Source organism: Plecotus auritus, assembly GCF_963455305.1.
Source record: "Plecotus auritus genome assembly, chromosome: 8".
In the NCBI taxonomy this organism is placed as follows: domain Eukaryota; kingdom Metazoa; phylum Chordata; class Mammalia; order Chiroptera; family Vespertilionidae; genus Plecotus; species Plecotus auritus.
Genome location: NC_137782.1, coordinates 129,708,019 through 129,729,742, shown reverse-complemented (window position 1 = coordinate 129,729,742; position 21,724 = coordinate 129,708,019). Strand labels below are relative to the sequence as shown.

General features: G+C 38.9%; 1 protein-coding gene across 4 annotated transcripts in view; it reads right to left on the bottom strand.

Annotated features, from left to right (window-relative positions):
- The window catches only part of EXOC6B (exocyst complex component 6B), a 529,977-nt gene that overhangs the window by 429,984 nt on the left and 78,269 nt on the right, over window positions 1–21,724 (bottom strand). For 3 of the 4 annotated variants that reach the window (XM_080685494.1, XM_080685493.1, XM_080685495.1), the window contains exon 6: window positions 12,320–12,524. The exons of the other annotated variant lie outside the window; for it this stretch is intronic. In XM_080685494.1, coding sequence (XP_080541620.1) covers window positions 12,320–12,524 — 205 coding nt within the window. The remainder of the gene's footprint in view (window positions 1–12,319; window positions 12,525–21,724) is intronic. 4 annotated transcript variants of the gene reach the window in all.

Sequence of the window (21,724 nt, the reverse complement as noted above, 5' to 3'; positions counted from 1 at the left end):
AGAAGGGAAGTAAAAGAGAAGCAAATCTTTGTTTTAAAATATTTATTCTGTATTTTAATCATGCAGTTGTTATATTTGACTTGAAATATAAGCAAAGTGTGATAGTAACTTTATAAATAAATACAACACAAGAATACTAGCTCATATAGACCTGTAGTGAGAGATCACTACCTATTAAACAAAAGCATTAATAGACCATTACATTGATGAGATGAAAAATACATCTTGCTTCCATTCATCTTTTAGAAAGGCAGAGAGAGGCTGTGTCTGACCAATCTAAAGTTTATCTGATAATAAAAATAATAAAATGGTGTTCTTGGCCCCCTGTGTAATAATGTCTAATAGCACTTAGGTTACATATTTACTAGCATATTTAAGGCATCATTTTAAATAACCTCTCTATATCCTTGCATATTTCAGAGGTTAAATTATATAATAAAAACATAACCAGATAGCATCTTACTTGCATTAATAAAATCAATCATTTCCACCTCATAACTTAGATCTAAAGTATTGTTCTCAAATTCAAGTAAAAAATGAGTTCAGTGAACTGAACCTCATTTCCACATTAGTGTGGTGCATTTATTTATGACATTTGGGGGCAGTAGGAAATTCTAGGAGTATTGTATTGGAATGAAGTTCAGTTATTTTACAAACCACCCAAGAAAAACTTCATATTGTGGATCATGTTCCTTTATTTTAAATTTAACAGAAAGTTGTTTCCCAATGAAATAATATGAGGCCGCAGGCTCTCTCCCACAAAATTCTGAGGCCTAGCCAATTTTATGAAGGCTAGCCTATCAGCACTATTTTCCTTCATCGTTCTTCTAATTCCCTCTTTCCCAATCTTCTCCTGCAACAGCACGGACAACTCACTCATCAGAGCACATGCCCAAGTACGAAATCAGGGTGTGGACCTGTAGTAGTGGCAGGTGTGGCAGAGTGTGACATTTATTTTGCAACTAAAAGAGGGTGCTGAAGAACTCATATTCTCTTCTGAACACAGGTAAATATTTATCTTAAGAATATAAGGCAAAGGAAAGAGATCAATCTGATTATCACAAATTTTCATCACCTTCAAAATGTTTACATTATAAAAAACATTTGCTTTGTTGCCCATTCTACCAAATTTATCTGTTCTCTTCCTTAAAAAGGCACACAATATAACAGAGAATTGAATGGACTTTAATTTAATTTACATCTAATACATAATCCTAATTCCATCTTGTTGCGTCTATGAAACTGAGGACTGAAGACTGCTCAATTACCTCCCATAAAGCAGAAAAGAAAATCAATAGTGCCAAAGATAAATATAAATAATCTCTTAAATAAGAGCAACTCTTCCTTTGTACACTGAATTTTTCCCACCATATACTTATATATATATATATATATATATATATATATATATATATATTCCAAATCAGATGACTTATATTTCTCTTTTTTTTTTGATCAATAGATTTTATCCAAATTATTCATGAAAAGCCATGCATAGCTAAGTGATACAGAGTCAAATAGTTCTGTAAAGTTTATTATGAGAAACAACAGTTTCCTCCTCTCCTATTTACTCCCAAAGGTAGCTACTCTTTTGATGCTTACCTCTTTATCTCTATACAGCATGGTTATATGTGCTACTGCCTGGTGGTTTTTTTTAGTTTTATGATTGTGATAAATATACATAACATAAATTTTCCCTTTTTAATTCTTTGTAAGTGTACAGTTCTGTGGCATTAGGCACATTCATATTGTTGTACAACCATCATCACCATCCATCTTCAGAACTTTATCTTCCCCAACTGAAACTCTGTGCTCATTAAACACTAACTTATCATCCGTCTCTCCCCAGCCCCTGGAAACCATCATTCCATATCTGTCTTTATGAATTGACTACTTAAGGAACCTCACATAAGTGGAATCATACAATATTCATCCTTTTGGGCCTGGTTTATTTCACAGACTCTCGATTCCAATAATTACAGGCTGTTGTTGTTTCTTGTGATTAAGCCCCTATCCCAGTGGTCGGCAAACTCATTAGTCAACAGAGTGGCAAACCATGGCTTGTGAGCCGCATGTGGATCGCGAGCCGCAGTTTGCCGACCACTGACTTAGCACAATGTCTGCAAGGGTCATCCATGTTGTAGCATGTGTCCAAATTCCCTTCTATTTTAAGGCTGAATAATTGTTCCATTGAATTTGTATAACACATTTTGTTTATCCATTCATCTGTCAGTGAACACTCAGGTTGCTTCTGCCTTTTGGCTATTGTGTTTTTGTGTCTTGTTTTGTTTTTTTACTTTTAAGCATTACCTTTAATCATTGATTTTTCAACAGGGAAGATGAGGATTTAGGTCTCATTCACAGACATAACACACCAGTACCACACATCTGCAGTGTACATTAATCTATCTCTCAAAAACAAAGATAAATCAATAGATTACTATGATAATTAACTTTTAGTATTTAATTATTATCCATAATAATAAAAGCATAATATGCTAATTAGACCGGACATCCTTCCAGACGACATTCCAGACAAAGCCAGGGCTGTGAGGGAAGCCCGGGCCCCGGGTGCCTGCCAGCGGCCTGAGGAAAGCCCAGGTCCCGGGTGCCTGCCAGTGGCCAGAGGAAAGCCTGCTGGCAGCTGGAGGGAAGCCTGGGTCCTGGGTTCCAGGGGGAAGTCGGTGCCGGCAGCTGGGAGAAGAAAGGCCTACTCTTGCATGAATTTCATGCATCAGGCCTCTAGTCCTATCTAATAAAAGAGTAATATACAAATTGACCATACCTCTGCTACACCCACAAGCCATGCCCACCAGCCAATCAGGAGCAAGTATGCAAATTAACCCAACCAACATGGCTGTGTCCACAGAGAGAGCAGGAGGCTTGAGTTTCCCCGGCAATGGAGGAAGCCAAGCTTTCCGCCTGCCCTGGCCGGCCCAAGCCTCTGCTCAAGACTACAAAGTTTTAATTATAGAAGATAAATAAATCCCAACAAAAATGGCAGCAGCCACAGAGCTGGAGAGAGCAGGAGGCTTGAGTTGCCCCCGGCGATGGAGGAAGCCAAGCTTCTGCAGCCCTGGCCTGCCTTGGCCTCTGCTCAAGGCTACAAAGTTTCAATTATAGAAGATAAATAAATCCCAACAAAAATGGCTGCAGCCACCAAGCAAGCAAGAGGCTTGGCTCCGCTCAAGGCTACAAAGTTTCAATTATAGAAGATAAATAAATCCCAGATACCAGGGCCTCCCCATGGGTCACCGGGGGGCGTGACCGGCCTGCAAAACACCACAGGCCCCTCACCCAGGCCACCCCACACCCCAAGGGAACCCGCACCCTGATCCGGGACACCCTTCAGGGCAAACCAACTGGCCCCCACCTGTGCACCAGGCCTCTATCCTATCTAATCCTATCTAATAAAAGAATAAAATGCAAATTGACCGTCACTCCAAAACACAAGATGGCTGCCCCCATGTGGTCAAAGATGACTGCCCCTATGTGGACACAAGATGGCTGCCACAAGACGGCCAGCAGGGAAGGGCAGTTGGGAGGGACCAGGTCTGCAAGGGAGGGCAGTTGTGGGAGATCAGGCCAGCAGGGGAGGGCTGTTGGGAGGGACCAGGCCAGCAGAGGAGGGAAGTTGGGGCGACCAGGCCTGCAGGGAAGGGCAGTTGGGGGGGGGGGGAGAGACCCATGCCTGCAGGGGAGAGCAGTTGGGGAGGACCAAGCCTGCAGGGGAGGGCAGTTAGGGATGTCCAGGCCTGCAGGGGAGGGCAGTTAGGGGCACACAGGCTGTCAGGGGAACAGTTAGGCATCAATCAGGTTGGCAGGGGAGTGGTTAGGGGGTGATCAGGCTGGCAGGCAGAAGCAGTTAGGAGCAATCAGGAAAGCAGGCAGGCGAGCAATTGGGAGCCAGCAGTCCTGGATTGTGAGAGGGATGTCTGGGCAGCCAGACATCCCTCGAGGGGTCCCAGATTGGAGAGGGTGCAGGCTGGGCTGAGGGACACACAACCCCGTGCATGAATTTCATGCACCAGGCTTCTAGTAACTATATAAATGCAATTCACAGTCAAGCCATGTAAGATACTACAATCACTTTTCCTTTCTTACACACTTTTGTTTTCTGGAATTAATAATTTTCTTATGTATATGTTTGCTAAGTTTTCTATGTACTTATCATTACTTTGTTCCCAAGTTCTCCCCAACTATCTGAATTTCCTCTTAATATGCATAAATATATATATTCATCTTCATAGGAATATGTTTTAAAACTTCTAAAATGCTCCAGGCTGTGCTAGTTGTACTTTCTGCCCTGCTACTCCACTGTCAACCAACTGCCTCCCTTGCCCATCATCTTAGGAAAACTATCTGCCTTTGTCCTCTGTTGGATTATCTATGTCCTGAATATATCAGATACTTTTTGGTTGTTGTTCATGGAAAGTAAACTTTTCAGGCTTTTCATTACTGAAAATACTTGTACTCTCACACCTTCTTGGTATTGTGGTTACATATGGGAATATGATTTCTAAGGAAATCATTTTCCCTTAGAATTTTAAAGACACTGTTCCATTTCAGGTTAGCTTACAGTATAGCTTCCAGTGTTGTCTAAAATAATTTTGACACCAAATCTTTGTATGTGACCTGTTTTTTCTCTCTAAAGGCATTCAGGATTTTCTCTTTGTCCTCTGGTTTCTGAGATTTCAGAACATGCCTTAATGTAAGTCTGTTTTCATCCCTTTTGTTGGTCACTTTGTGGGTCTTTTAATCTGTTAGTTCATGACTTAGAATTCTGGGAATTTTTCCCATATTATTTCTATGATTGAATTCCTTTTGTTCATTTTCTTTGCTTTCTTTTTCTAGAATCCCTAGCATCAAATGCTGGATCTCCTGGATGACTCCTTAATATTCTTATAGATTTTATATTTCCCATATTCCATCTTTTTTTCTTTCTACTTTTTTCTCTGGAAGATATTTTTCAACTTTTTTTCCAAACCCCCCATTAAGTGGTTTCTGCTTTCATAATTTTAATTTCTAAGCATTCTTTTGTTCTCTACATTTTTCCTTTTATGCAGCATTCTGTTCTTTTTTGCATGTAAGTTACTTTCTCGTTTCTTTAATGCTACTATTGATAACAGTTTGTTTTGGTTTGCCTTTTCGGTTTTCCTCTTCTTGTAAAATATCTACGTGTTTGTTCTGACCTCTTTCACGTTAGAGCTCTTCTTAAATGTCTGGTAACCCTTTACTATCTGTTTATATTTTAAATTGGGAAACTGAAAAACTGATTGAAAGTTCTGTGCATGTACATCTGTCTGGTCAACTGTGGACTCCAGAAAGATCTGACTTATCCATTTTGTTGGGGACTACCCATTGGGACACATCTTTAGGACATTTCTCTTAGACTAATCATTTTATTCAGAGTATCTTACAATCTCACACATGAAGGATTTAAGCCTGGCTATCAGAGTTCTAGAACCAAATCAGAAGAGAGTTGTGAGATTGAGGATAAATCTCAATACTTAGCATATAAACTTTCACTGTTTTCAGTTTGGTAACCCTACCCTCAACTTGCATTTGTTCTCCTCTGGTCTTCTGCTAGAGCTGAGATAAGGCAGTTGACTGCTAGGGAATAGCTAGGGAAGGAATCAGTTGTCTTAACTGCTTTTGAAATAGACATTCAACCAATCCTTCTGTTTGGGCATTGATTTTACCCCCTTTCCTAGAAGAACCTGATGCTGCTAATTTCTAAGACCTGGGGGTTCTGCAAAACCCTAAAAATTGAGTTGTTATCCACTTTTTCTAGTAGTTTATGACTGAGTTTTCTTCTGTTAATTGTCATTACTTAACAGTTAAAAAAAATGTAATATCTACCATAGCTATTCTAATTACTGCCTACTTCAAGAATCCTTATTATAAAACAGTCTCATAGTCCACCTTACACCTACCATATCAGCAAAAAGCAAGAAGAAATAAATACCAAAATTAAGAAGAAAAGTGAATATAAAGTTAATCCAAGAATACCAGACCAACTAAATACCAACTTCTTTGACTCCAAAGGCCATATTCTGTGGAAGTGTTGCATAACATCCAGCACAAAAGAGGTTTCAACAATATTGCTTTTCCTTGGCAGTCATTACACGTCCTGTGTGAACTCAGTTGGTAATTCTGTGCCAGATCTAAGTCAAAAGATAGTCTACACAATAAATAAAAGAGTACAATTTGCTCTAATCAACACTTAACCAAATAAAGTATAAGGTGTAAAGGACCATGGTGACAACTAATCTCACCCAAGGGTCAGTTTCTTTAAAACCAGTTACTAAAGAAAGAATGGCTGGAAGCCTTCAATTTCTTTTATGGAACCAGTTCCTTGCCTAAGCATCAGTTATATAACTCATATAATTTGGCAAACACAAGTTAGAATTTTTAAAGTAAATAAATCCTTCCCTTCATTAAAGGGCCTCACACAGAAATCAACCTAGCAAGAATGTTTACATTATAAATGTTATTTAGCCCCACAAAGCTTAATGCAAACTAATCTGAATAAGAAATATAGAACTTCCCTCCTGTACAAATCAATTCCATAAGTGAATTACAGAAATCAATTTCAAAAGGAACTAGAAAACAATAGTCAATTAAGAAAGAACTTCTTTAGACATTTTTTTTATAAAATCACTTCAAGATGAAATGGTAATTCCAAACCGGATATGCACATTATTTTGGAAACACACTGGAGGACAGTAAACATTGAAAAGGTTTTTTCTGCCTGCTTTAAAAATGGCTCTGTTTCCATGGCAGAACCCACAGGTGGGTCCACTAAATGCTTTCAATCCAATACCATTTTAAATATATATATATCTCAAAACATGGAAGATTTTTTGAAAATAAAAACCTAACTGCTTAACCTAAAATTCAATTGGTAGTAAGAGAGTAGAATTAAAAAAAAAAAAAAAAGCAGAATGAACAATGTTAAAATTTCTCCTCAGATTTTGCTAAATGACTGAGCTTCTAACATAGTTATCATAATTGAACATTTTCTTACCTTTGTGCAGCTTTCCAGGCATATTGAAAGACAGGTGGAAGACTCAGAGACTTTCACCTAGATACCATTTTAAAGTGGACTATACCATTGTTTCCTATATCCAAAAGCAAAATAAAACCGTACAGTTTAGGCCTGGCTGTGTAGCTCTGGGTTTGAGCATCGACCCAACCAGGAGATCACTGGTTCAATTCCCAGTCAAGGCACATGCCTGGATTGCAGGCTCAATCCCCAGTACGGGCCATGCAGAAGATAGCCGATCAACAATTCTCATCATTGATGTTTCTATCTCTCTCTCCCTCTCCCTTCCTCTCTGAAATCAATAAAAAAATAAATTATAATCTTAGATATAAGTATGAAACCTAATTTACTCATTAAAGCTCAATTATTGTGGAAACCTTCTAGCAGTTTGTTTTGGCCTGGTGTATCACTAAGACAAGTCAATTTACTAACTGCCTCTATCATTCCACTGAACCAAGGACAAAGCTCACCCCATGGGTTACTATAGCAACCCATATTCACCTACATAATTTCTAGAAGCACCCAGCCAACTATCAATATAAATAAGACTTTCATACGTTTTCTCATATGATTCTAAAGAAGGTTTAAAATAAAAAAGACAAGAACAAACTCTTTAACGCCAAAACTTTGATTGCTAACACCAAAACTTTGATAACTAAAAATAAAAATTAAAAATATTTTAAATATATTTTTATTGATTTGGGAGAGGAAGAGAGAGAGAGAGAAACATCAATGGTGAGAGAGAATTATTGATCGGCTATCTCCTGCATTCCCCACACTGGGGATCAAGCCCGCAACCCAGGCATGTGCCCTTGACCAGAATTGAACCTGGGACCCTTCAGTCCGCAGGCCAACACTCTATCCACTGAAACAAACCAGCTAGGGCAAGAATAAAAATTTTAATAGCAGCATGGACAATGCTAAAAACTGAATTAGTAAATTTGAAGGGAAACAAACATGTGGGGGAAATCTCAGAGATAAAACTGTGAAGAAAATAGTCAAGAGACATGGAAAACAAGTATTTTCTAGGCTACATAGCAGGTTGTAACAGAGACTAGCTAGCTATTCCCAAACCTATTTCCTCTTCCTCCTGGTCACACAGATAGACTGTATTTCCAAGCCTCATTTGCAGTGTGTAAGCTATGGCCAATGTGATGTTGGCAGAAAAGATATGGATCACTTACAAGCTTGGTCCATAATAAATCTCCAAGCATTATTTATTACTCTTTTCCCTACTGCTGTAATCTTGAAAGCCACAGGTTGAAGTGGTAAAGCCACAAGTTGGAAGAGTCCTAGATCCTTGAAGATCACTTGGAACAGTGCCACCCTACCAGAACATCCATTTTAGACTTTACATGAGCTAAAAATAAAACTTCTATGGTGAGATTTTGGAGCTGAGCAACAATAGCAGGCAGCATTATTTAAGGAAAACAGAAACTGGTGTTGGAAGAACAGTGTGGCCATAACAAAAAATAAATAAAATAAAAGGCATTAATTTAGAGATCAGACAGTAGGCAGCAAGAATATATATTTCACAAGTCAAAAGCCTAGAGAGCCCTGTAATAATGTGACAAGACAATTGGGAAAACAAACCTGTAATAAATGAAAAAGCACACCATGTGCCTACTCTAGCTCTATAAGTGAATGGGCAGTCATAGTCACAGTGTATATTGGCATTTACTTTCTGCTTTTAACAAGGTATTACATAAAAAGATGAGCATAGCCCTGGCCAGTTTTGCTCAGTGGTTATAGAATTGGATCACAGACAGAAGGGTCGAAGTTTCAATTCCCGGTCAAGGGCAAGTACCTTGGTTGCAGGTTCCCCAACCCCAGTAGGGGTGAGTGCAGGAGGTAACCGATCTATGTGTCTCACGGCGATGTTTCTCTCTCTCTTTTTCTCCCCCTCCTCCCTCCCTTCCACTCTCTCGAGAAATCAATGGAAAAAAATATCCTTGGGCAAGAATTTTTAAAAAAAGAAAAAAAGATGAGCATAGAAAAGAATTTACTGATTTGCAAAATGAACTTATAGGGAATAGAAGTCCAGAAACCCTCAGAGGGTTATAAAGCTAAACACATAAAGTTCCTAAACAGTAAGAGAGAGAAAAAAAAAAGAAAAGGTAAGTGTTTGAGAAAGAAAATCCCTAGAAGACTACTAGTTGAACAAAGTGACTCAATCCTGAGGCATCGATCAGATTCAGGTATAGTCTCCCCACACATTATTTCATAGAGCCTCAAAACAAAGCCATAATGTAACAAGGTGACATGAGGCAAGGGCTATACTACCCTACCTCCACTACCTCCCCAAACAAGAAAGAAGGAAAAGTTTCCTGAAAATTATATTTAGAAATGATGTCCACATAGTACCTGACACTGGGTATGATGTCCACATAGCTCCTGTTAGAAAGAAACAGATCAAAGGCCTACTAAGTTTTGAGATAACTATCGTGCCCAAACCCCATAAATCTGGACAATAAATCTTTGACTGTTCATAGCCTTAAAACAACTTCCAGGCCCCTACACTTGCAGGAGCAGAAAGCAGGCAGAGGAAGGAAGGAAATTAGGGAGGGAAAGAAGGAGAGAAGGGGGAACTAAGTTGTAGATACAAATATAGATGGAGAGAGAGAGAGAAAAAAAAAAAATCTTCTTGTAAGGCAGCTACATTCCCCAGCATGGACTTCAGAAGAGCACATAGAAAAAAAAAAATGAAGAAGAAAAGAAAAAGCAGTGTGCAGCCAGGAGCCCAGGAGAGCAATGGGCAAGGAGTCAACATCTACACAAGAAATTCCCTCACTACCAAGGTGGAATGATTTCCCAATGCTGAACCAAAAGGATTACATGATTTGCTATGAAGCAGGTAATACTGTGTGTCTCCCATTTTTCCCTTTTCTACATGGGAGCTTTTGTTGTAGTTATTCTATTTTTGCTTTTTTCTTATAAATTGGGGATGGTAGGAGACGCAGGTCCAGATAACTTGTCATCCTAGTTCCTGGTCACCAGCCCCTGAAGAGACATATATGGATCTCATGGAGAATGTTGAGTATCTCTGGAAGATACTAGACTTTGAGATGGATGTAGTGACTGGGTGGGACATTGGGCTGCCACTCTTAGGAAAAAGCCCAAGGAAGAATGAAGAGATATTTGATAACCAGAAGGGTAGACTCTGTCAGAGACTAGCAATTATCTACCAAACCTGTGTCCTTCTCCTCTTAGAAACAATCAGATATCCTTTCCCAGCCTCCCTTGCAGGTCAGTATAGCCATATAATTAAGTTCTGGCCAATGAAATGTGAGTAGAAGTGATAATGTGCTGCATCCATGCCTAGCCCTTAAATCCCTCCCAAATGTAACACTCCTTGGTCTTTCCCCTTCTGCAGTAATCTTCAAAGCCATATTAAAGATGGCACAGGAAACATAGTAGAATGAGTAATTAAGTCACCATTGTAAAGAAAACCATCAGAAAAACCATTTGGGGCTTGACATAAAATGATAAACCATTTACTCTCCTTTTCCAACTTCCATGAATTCAAGCAAAAATTTATTGACCATTATCTACAAAGTACATGGTAGTTTCTCCCCCACCTACTTTCCTTAGCATTTGAGTATTATAGAAGACTAGAGGCCCTGTGCACAAAATTCATGCACTCGGGGGGGCGGGGGGTTTCCCCTCAGCCCAGCCTGTTCTCTCTCTCTCTCGCTCTCCTTCTCTAAATCAATAGAAACATATCCTTGGGTGAGGATTCAAAAAAAAAGTCAACCAGCAGTGCAAAGGTATATTTTCAATGATTAATTTTGTTTCTTCACCACTAAAAACAGATATCATTATTTCTACCAGGTTTACCATCAATTAGTTTTAAACTTTCCATTCTGTAAAATATAACACTGACAAAATTAAAAAGAAGAAATGGAAATGAATATCTGCATTCCCTTAGGAAAGGGATTCTCAATAGGCAAATCTCCTCTGCAGAACCAAACAGACATCTGAAAGATTACCATATGACCCAAACATGGCCTACTCCCTCCTTTCTCACAGAATAAGAACCACAAATGACTTCTTCAAGAACACAGTTGTATGCAGAATAAAAAATAAAAACACTTTCCATAAAAAGTGAATCCTCTATTTATTGTTGCAGGCTACATCATAAGGTATATTGAGAAATTTTAATAAAATCAATGTGATTTATATTTCAAAAAAGCAAGTGGTACTGCAAGTCATTCCTGCTCTTTTATTCATAATGACAAAGGAAATCCAGACACTTCTTGTGGCGTTGGTGACTTAAAGATGAAGAAATTAAAGGAAAAAAATCTAAATATTTCTAACAGATTTGTTAACTTATAAGCTGTAAATAAATCCCTTCTATGATCATAATTCACAGCATTTCCCACAGGCCTTTTTCATTGACACCAATGATATCTATATAATAAAAGCCTAAGTGATCATTACAGCAGAACGACCAGAACAACCAGTCGCTATGAGGCACACTGACCACCAGGGGGCAGACGCTCAATGCAGGAACTACCCCCTGGTGGGCAGTGAGCTCCCACAGGGGGAGTGCCACTCAGCCAGAAGCTGGGCTCACAGCTGGCGAGTGCAGCGGCAGTGGCAGGAGCCTCTCCTGCCTCCGGGGCAGCACTAAGGAGCAGCGAGACGAGCAGTAAGGAGCAGCAAGTGGGCAGGCAGTAAGGAGTAAGGGGTCCCAGACTGCGAGGCCCCCCCCCCCAGTGCATAAATTTTGTGCACCGGGCCTCTAGTCAGAAATAAAATTACAGAAATATTTAAATCTATAACACGACAGTTTGCTTACATAGTAAATAATCAACCAAAAATACCCGCAACACAATTTTTCTCATTAACTAGAAAGAGAACTTTTAAAAATCTTGGGCTTCAAATCATATCCAAAGCCAAAGGTAGTATTTAAAAACAAACAAACAAACAAACAAAAAACAAAAACCTCATCAAAGCCCCAATATAAACCATTACAATCAATCAGCAGTTACTGAACGTGCACACAGCAAAAAATATATATGTATGTGTGTATATATGTGTGTGTGTGTGTGTGTGTGTGTGTGTACATATATATATACACATATATATATATATTAGTAAATAATTCCTTTCTCTGTTAAGAAAATATAACACATTTTTTAATTGTATGTTCCCATAAAGATGAAGGACTTCCCTAAAATGACAAGAAATAATTAAGACACAAAGCAAAAGAATTTAACAAAATACTTGCAAAGTCATTGGCCAACCTATCATAAACCCAAGACCTACTTGCTTCATGGCAGTCTCTCCAATTTTGTCTGAATGTTTGCGGATACTCTCCAGAAAGTCTTTGAGATCAGACATAGAGACATCCTTAATTTCTTCGCGAAGCTTAGGGATATTATCCACCATCACCTTGCAGAATCGATAGTGGCTCACTTGAGGCAGATAGGTATGCTCTAGGTGTTCCAGAGTTTTCAGTGCAGGGTAATGCCTATAAAAGGAATTATATCACCTTTAGCTCAACTCAGTCTGTTTTAGGGTCACAGATACACTCCTCAGGCAAAATTTCTAGCCTGAATTAGTTTTCATTGTACATTAAGACAAATCCAGTATTAACTTTTTAATAAAAACATCCATGGAAAATCTCAAATTATTAACAATTAATAAATATATGCATTAAAAGACAAGTAAATTATAATCAAAAATATTCTTCTCTTTTCTTTCAATTTCATTAAAAGATTTTTTAAAGCAATGATTATAACACTGCATTGTAGATTCTATAAAATATATAGATATAATACATATGGCAAAATAGCACAAAAGAGGAAAAAAGAAATGGAGCTAAGTTAAAGCAAAGTCACTACATTATACCAAAACTGTACCACCAATGACCTAAAGTAGACTGTAATAAATTAAGATACAGATTATAATCTATAATCCATAGAGCAGCCTCTAAAAAAAAAAACTCAAAAAATAATCATTAAAAAATTTAACAATGTATTTTTAAATAGCACACTAAAAATTATTTAACACCAAAAAAGGGAGAAAGCAGAAGAACAAAAAAGACATGAAAAACAAAGAAAACAAAAGAGCAAAATCCAACCATATCAACAATTACATACACTCCAACTAAAAGGCAGACATTGTCAAAGGATTTAAAAAGCATGATATGAATATATGTTGTCCATAATAAACATACTTTAAATTCAAAGAAACAAATAAGTTATAAAGTAGAAAATGAAGTAAGATATACCATCAAAAAGTCATCATAAAAATGCTTAAGTAGCTATGTTAGTATAAGAGAAAATAGTTTAAGACAATAAATATTGCTGTAATACAGAGAAATATTTCATAACGATAAAGGGACAATATTTATCTAACAGGAAGAAAAGCTTCCATAAGCATAAGAAAATGATAAAGGTGACAAGGTAAAAACAAAATAAGCTACGCATAAAAAGAACATAATTAATAAGAATGAAGAGAAAACAACAACCTCGTAAGGATTATTTGCAACATATACACTTGAGCTTTTTTTAAAAGCAGTGAACAAGAAAAGTCTTAAAAGAATTTTTAAAAAGGCCAATATGTGAAAAAAAAAAAAAGTTGAACTGATATGTTAATAAATCCAAATCAAAAACATAATTTGTCACTCAAACTGATAAGTATTTCTTAAAAGATCATAGGTAACATTTTCAAGGGTTTCAATAAATGATAATTCAAGGCCTGCTGGTAAACAAATTTGTACTAATGTTACAAGTTTTCAATGAAGAATTTTATCAAAACAAGTATTCTAAACAGCTACATTTCAAAAATAAACAAACACAAACTAGATGCATAAGTTTCTTGAATTAGTTATATTTATTAACAAATAAAAATACTAATCTAGATGTCAAATAACAAGGAATTAGACACATTATTATAGACTAGAGGCTCAGTGCACAAAATTCGTGCACTCGGAGGGGAGGACTCCCTCAGCCCGGACTGCACCCTTTTGCAGTCCAGGGGCCCTCAGGGGATGTCCAACTGATGACTTAGTGCTGCCGTGGAGGCGGGAGAGGCTCCCACCACCACTGCTGCACTAGCCAGCCATGAGCCTGGCTTCATGAGCTGACCACCAGGGGGACAGCTCCTGCATTGAGCATCTGCACACTGGTGGTCAGTGCGTGTGTCATAGCGACCGGTCATTCTGCTGTTTGGTCGATTTGCATATTAGCCTTTTATTATATAGGATCCAGGTAGTAAAAGACTAATAAAATAGCAAAATTTTTACAATACTTTTGTATGAAAATTATTTCAAAATCAGAACTTACACCTCTGGCCAGTGCTGCTAAGTGATTAGAGCATCATCCCAAGCACCAAAGGGTCTCGGGTTCAATTCCCCGTCAAGGGCACCTGGGTTGCAGGTTCCATCCCTGGCCCTGGTCAGGGTGCAGGCGAGAGGCAACCAATTAATATGTCTCTCTCACGTTGATGTTTTTTTCTCTCTCTCTCTCTTCCCTTCCCCCTTAACCTTCCACTCTCTCTCTAAAAATCAATGGAAAAAATATCCTCAGCTGAGAATTTTTTTAAAAAATCAGAACTTACAGCCGAAACCGGTTTGGCTCAGTGGATAGAGCGTCGGCCTGCGGACTGAAGGGTCCCGGGTTCGATTCCGGTCAAGGGCATGTACCTTGGTTGTGGGCACATCCCCAGTGGGAGGTGTGCAGGAGGCAGCTGATCGATGTTTCTCTCTCATTGATGTTTCTAACTCTCTATCCCTCTCCCTTCCTCTCTGTAAAATATCAATAAAATATATTTTAAAAAAAAAAATCAGAACTTACAGAGAAGGAACCAAGATGGCGGCATGGGTACACACTTGTACTTGCTGCCTCGCACAACCACATCAAAACTACAACTAAAAGACAAAACAGATATCATCCAGAACCACAGGAAGGCTGGCTGAGTGGAAATTCTACAACTAGAAGGAAAGAGAAAAGCGCATTGAAACTGGTAGGAGGTACAGAGGTGCAAAAGTGCGGAGGTACAAAGGCGTGCGCGGAAATGGGCTGGCAACTGGGTACGCTGTTGTCTTTTTCAATCGGGAGGGAGATACAAGCTCCCAATTGCTCTGAACTCCAGTTCTGGGCGAGACTCTGGGGACCCAGACTCATAAGGGGAGAAACTGGACTGTCTGGCATCGGGCCGGAATGCGAAGGCGGCTTTCTCGCAGAGGTGCTTGCAGTGATCATTGTTCCTGCACTGGGCCATGGGACAGATAAACCCAGGGACCTCTTCAAGGCAGAGCAGACTGGTAGCCATTGCAGTTTGCTTTGCCCTGATGATTCCCTGAGACCCTGCCCCACCCAATTTACAATTCCATCCAAGCTGTGAGCAGAGGCTTTTGCATATGAATGGCCTGTTCTTTTGCAATCTAAAACCTAACAAACTGCAGCTGGGTCAAAGAGCGCCAAAGCTTCCAAAAGAAGGCCTAGACAGCAGCCTGCATTGCTTCACAGCTGGGCCTCATCTGGGCACTTCCAAACCCCAAACAAAGAGGAGAAATCTGCAGGTCTTTCTGTAGCTCCTGCTGGTGGCCTCAGGCAGTGGCTGACTGTGCACCACCTTGGAGATCCAAGAGCCAGTGTACCCAGTGGTCAGAGTGAGACCATATCAGATTATAACTCTTCACATCCATAAGCGACACACTCAAGGGGCAGACTCAGTGAGCACCAAAGCCCCACTGATGCAAGTCCTGCTGCATAAGGGTGTCTCCTGCACAGCAGCTCTACCACTGTAGTTGCAGCTGGTCCTCACAGCCAATTGTCCTGGTGGTCAATTCCTCCCAATGATAACAACAGCAATCAACACTTAACTACAACAAGACTGTGCACACAGCCCACAAAGGAGTGCACCAAGAGTGTCAACCTCAAGTAATATGGGAGGCTGAGCCACTGGGCCCTATAGGACACCTAGCACACAAAGCCACTCTATCAACACAGGGAAGCAGCCAAAATGTGGAGACAAAGAAACATGTCACAAACGATAGAAATGGAGGAAAGCAAACTACTGGATATAGAGTTCAAAACCACGGTTATAAGGTTACTCAAGAATCTTCTAGAAACCTCCGAGAAATTTAGTGAGACCCTCCAGGATATGAAAAAGGACCAATTAGAAATTAAGCATACACTGACTGAAATAAAGAATAATATACAGAGATCCAACAGCAGACTAGAGGACCCCAAGAATCAAGTCAAAGATTTGAAATATGAAGAAACAAAAAACACCCAACCGGAAAAGAAAAAAGAAAAAAGAATCCAAAAATATGAAGATAGTGTAAGGAGCCTCTGGGACAACTTCAAGCATACCAACATCAGAATTATGGGGGTGCCAGAAGAAGAGAGAGAGCAAGATACTGAAAACCTATTAGAAAAAATAATGACCGAAAACTTACCCCACCTGGTGAAAGAAATAGACTTACAAGTCCAGGAAGTGCAGAGAACCCCAAACAAAAGGAACCCAAAGAGGCCCATGCCAAGACACATAATAATTAAAATGCCAAGGGCAAAAGACAAAGAGAGAATCTTAAAAGCAGCAAGAGAAAAACAATTAGTTACCTACAAGGGAGCACCCATACCACTGTCAGCTGATTTCTCAACAGAAACCATGCAGGCCAGAAGGGAGTGGCAAGAAATATTGAAAGTGATGAATAGCAAGAACCTACAACCAAGATTACTCTACCCAACAAAGCTATCATTTCGAATTGAAGGTCAGATAAAGAGCTTCACAAATAAGAAAAAGCTAAAGGAGTTCATCACCACCAAACCAGTATTATAGGAAAAGCTGAAGGGTATTCTTTAAGAAGGGGAAGAAGAAGAAAAAGGTAAAGATAAAAATTATGAACAACAAAGTGACAACCAATACATATCTATCAATAAGTGAATCTAAAAATCAAGTGAATAAAAAATCTGATGAACAGAATAAACTGGTGAATATAATAGAATCAGGGGCATAGAAAGGGAGTGGACTGATAATTCTAGGGGGAAAGGAGTGTGGGGGTGCGGGGAGAGACTGGACAAAAATCATACACCTATGGACAAGGACAGCGGGGGGGTAAGGGCATGGGGTGGGGTGGGAACTGAGTGGAAAGGAGCTATGGGGAGAAAAAAGAGGAACAACTATAATAATATGAACAAGAAAGATTTATTAATAAAAAAATCAGAACTTACATGTATAATCATAACATTTTTCAACATCAGAAATACGTACACATGTATAGATTATGAATATATATGCATGCATAAACTATATAATCACTAAATATACCCAAACATAAGACCATAGAAAAATGAGTATAAAAATATATACAAAAATGTTAACCATAATTTTTTTCCTTTGGATAGCAACATTATGGTTGATAATTTACTTCATGTTTTTAATTTCCTAATTTCCAATTATATATTTATATAGGAAAAATTCAGTCCCAAATCTATAAATAAAGCACCTACAGCCTTATTTTAGATTTTAAGAGTGAATTTCATAGTAGTGAAATTCTCTTCTTGCCCAAATGCACTTAATACCACAAACTAAAGATTAGAGATTGGTTTTGTTTTAATTTTTTGTTATTGTTTTTCCTTTGTGTGTTCCAAAAATAAAAAAGTTAGTCCAGCACAGCCAAATACATAGAGGAAAGAAAGGTTTATTTCTTCTAAATTTAGAAATAAAAATATAAATATAGTTTAATCTGAAATGGTTGGTTTTATTAAAATTTACAGACTCAAAAACAGTGCAATTCACATGGTTTGTGTAAACAGAATGGTGTTTATAGTACAATTAGGTACAAAGAGCTATGTGCAATAAAATGCAATTTCTCTAGAGAGAAACTTTAGAATGGACAGAAAGCCAGAAATTAAGCCAAAAAGATAAACACACTTTGGGGTTTAGTTATATTTTGGAACATTGTTTATAGAATGAGAAAAATCTAACAATGTTGCCTGCGAGACACATTCACTGATGAGACACATGGCTCCATGCTGAAAACATCTGGTCTGTCAACTCTACCAAAGCTAATTAGTATAAAACCCAGTGAAACCCAGTGATTCACAAACAATGTTACCTTATTTCCCCATTGTCTTTCCTCTATCATATTCATGTTCCCACTATAACAGATCAAAAAGATTATTCAAATTTCTGGTGTATTTCAAATATCAGTGACAGGTTAAAGAATGATAGCCAATTAAACACCTGTATAGCAGACACCAAAAGAAAAAAATTCTATTTCCAACGGCCATGGAAATCTGAAACAAGATTTAGACATTACTTTGGCAACCTCTAAACATTATTAAAACTGAATCAAAAGAACAAATTCTAAGCTTTATTTGCATGTGTGTTAGCTATCCGCCTCTCCACCTCATGCAGGCTACCTTATAGTAATGTGAGCAAAAAGAAAATAAATAAAATTAAAAGGGAATAAAAAGAAAGGTAACAGGAAAAGAGGTCTAAAAAATCCTATAAACTGGATAACTAAAGTCAGAATAATTTAGACATGGTCGAATGCTATCATGAGAAGAGAAATGTTGATTTTAGGCTAATTAAATTTGGGTACTTCCTTGCCATGGTGCAGAACTGTTTCACACAAATGGTTTTTAAAATTCTAATGTTATCTTTTTTAAAATATATTTTATTGATTTCAGAGAGGAAGGAAAAGGGAGAGAAAGATAGAAACATCAATGATGAGAGAGAATCATTGATCAGCTCTGCCTCCTGGGAACCCAGCCTGCAACCCCAACTTGAGTATGTGCCCTGACCAGGCATCAAACCATGATCTTTGGTCCATAGGTTGAAGCTCAACCCCTGAGTAATACCTGCCAGGCTAATAGTGATTTTTTAAAGCAGATCACAATTTTTTAAAATTCATAGTATGCTAAGAATATGAAATAAAAACTTTCACCACAGAAAATTAGTGCCTTTCCTAATCAAAGAGCATCATTAACAACTATTTAATCCCTTCTATGAGCTAAAGATAGAAAGATGGTAGGATATCTTTCCTTAGGGAACATAAAACCTAGTAGTATAATCAGTAATTACAGCTTAAAAAAAAAAAAAAAACACACACACACACAAAAAAAAAAAAAAAAAAAAAAAACACAAAAAAAAACTATGCTTCCAGCCATGAAGGACTAATAAGAAACAGACATGAACTTCCAAAAAGTAGAATACTGGCTAAAATATATAAAACAATTGTTTTCAAATACTAGACTTCAGGTAACAGAACTATAATCTCTGAAAAAGGGAAACAAATAAGGTGAGCTTAATAATTATATGAGTTATCTATCTGAAGGTGATTTCTAGATCATGGACAAAGTCAGAGAAAACCCAAACAGAACCCAGCAACTTAGCAGCATTGGAGTCAAAAGAATTCAGGAAAGCTGACACACCTTGAGGTTGTGCAGCAGAATTAAAAAGAAAAGGGAGGAATGCAGAAAATAAATGGAGAAATCTACACAGGGGTTTCCTTGAGTCTTTGCTAAGTAGTAGGCCAGGCATAGAAAAAATGAAATTCCACATGGACAGGCAAAAAGAATGAAGAAAAAGTGGGGAAGGAAGGGAATATGGGAGAAGAGAGAAAGAGAGACAGATACCATGGAGATGTAAGGTAAACACTTCCAGGCATCGAGAAATATTCAAACAGCCAAGCTGAAGAGTCCTTGAGGATTCCTGATTTATTCAGTGAAGATGAATACTATTCTGAAATATCCCTGAATGAAGGTGGGCCTAGTAAAGCTTAAAAATAGAGTTTAAACAAACCTGCAAGCAACTAAACTATTTGCCGAAACAAAGATCAACACTCTCTAAGAGAAAAAAAAAAAAACACGAGGAGAAACCAAGATGGCGGCATAGGTAAACACCTAAACTGCTGCCTCGCACAACAATTTCAAAACTACAACTAAAAGACAGAATGGACACCATCCAGAACCACAGGAAAGCTGGCTGAGTGAAAATTCTACAACTAGAAGGAAAGAGAAAAGCTCACAGAGAATTGGAGGTACGGCAAAGGGTCTTTGTGCGCGCAGAGAGGAAGGGCGGCTGAGGGCCTGGCTGACTTTCTCTGGCGGAAGGGGGAAGGAAGCCCCTGACCGCACTGAACCCCAGTTCTGACTGCACTGAACCACAGTTCCAGGCGAGCCCCTGAGGACCCACGCTCTTACGGGGGGAATCTGGACTCTCGGGCGGAGACTCGGGAGCCGGGGAAGGCAGAGGTCTGAAGGCGCGCACGTGCCAGTGCGCACAAAGGCTGCGGAGGTTACCACAGGCTTTCCCTAGTGGAAGGGAGTCAGAAGCTCCTGACTGCACTGAGCCCCAGTTCTGACTGCACTGAACCCCAGTTCCAGGCGAGCCCCTGGGGACCCATGCTCTTGTGGGGGGAATATGGACTCTCGGGCGGAGACTCGGGAGCCGGGAAAGGCAGAGGTCTGAAGGCGCGCGCGTGCACGCAAGGGCAAGGCTGACGGGAAGCCAAGACTGTCTGCTCTGCCCTGAGACTCCACCCCATCCAAGCTGAGCACAGAGGCTATTGCAATTTGGCAAGTCTAATCCTATAAGGCTGTCTCCAGCACCGAACTTCTCCCAGCATAGACACAGCTGATCCTTACAGCCAACTGGCCTGGAGGTCAATTCCTCCCAGTGATACCAACAACGATCAAGACTTAACTACAACAAGGCTGTACACACAGTCCACAAAGGGGTGCACCAAGAGTGTCCACCTCAGGTTAACTGCGGAGGCCGACCCACTGGGCCATATAGGAAACCTAGCACACAAATCTACCCTACCAACTCAGGGAAGCAGTGAAAATGCGGCGTCAAAGAAACAGATCACAAACGAAAGAAATGGAGGAAAACAAACGAATGGATATAGAATTCAAAACCACAGTTATAAGGCTTTTCAAGAATATCCTAGAAAAGGCCAATAAATATAACGAGACCCTCGAAGATATGAAAAAGGACCAACTAGAAATTAAACATACACTGACTGAAATAAAAAATATTATACAGAGACCCAAAAACAGACTAGAGGAACACAAGAATCAAAATACAAAGAAGCAAAAAACACTCAACCGAAAAAGCAAAAAGAAAAAAAAATTCAAAAAGTTGAAGATAGTGTAAGAAGCCTCTGGGACAACTTCAAGCGTACCAACATCAGAATTATGGGGGTGCCAGAAGAAGAGAGAGAGCAAGATACTGAAAACCTATTGGAAGAAATAATGACAGAAAACTTCCCCCACCTGGTGAAAGAAATAGACTTACAAGTCCAGGAAGCTCAGAGAACCCCAAACAAAAGGAATTCAAAGAGGACCACACCAAGACACATCATAATTAAAATGCCAAGAGCAAAAGACAAAGAGAGAATATTAAAAGCAGCAAGAGAAAAACAGTTAGTTACCTACAAGGGAGCACCCATACGACTGTCAGCTGATTTCTCAACAGAAACTATGCAGGCCAGACGGGAGTGGCAAGAAATTTTCCATGTGATGAATAGCAAGAACCTACAACCAAGATTACTCTACCCAGCAAAGCTATCATTCAGAATTGAAGGGCAGATAAAGAGCTTCACAGATAAGAAAAAGCTAAAGGAGTTCATCACCACCAAACCAGTATTATATGCAATGCTGAAAGGTATTCTTAAAGAAGAGGAAGAAGAAAAAAATAAAGATAAAA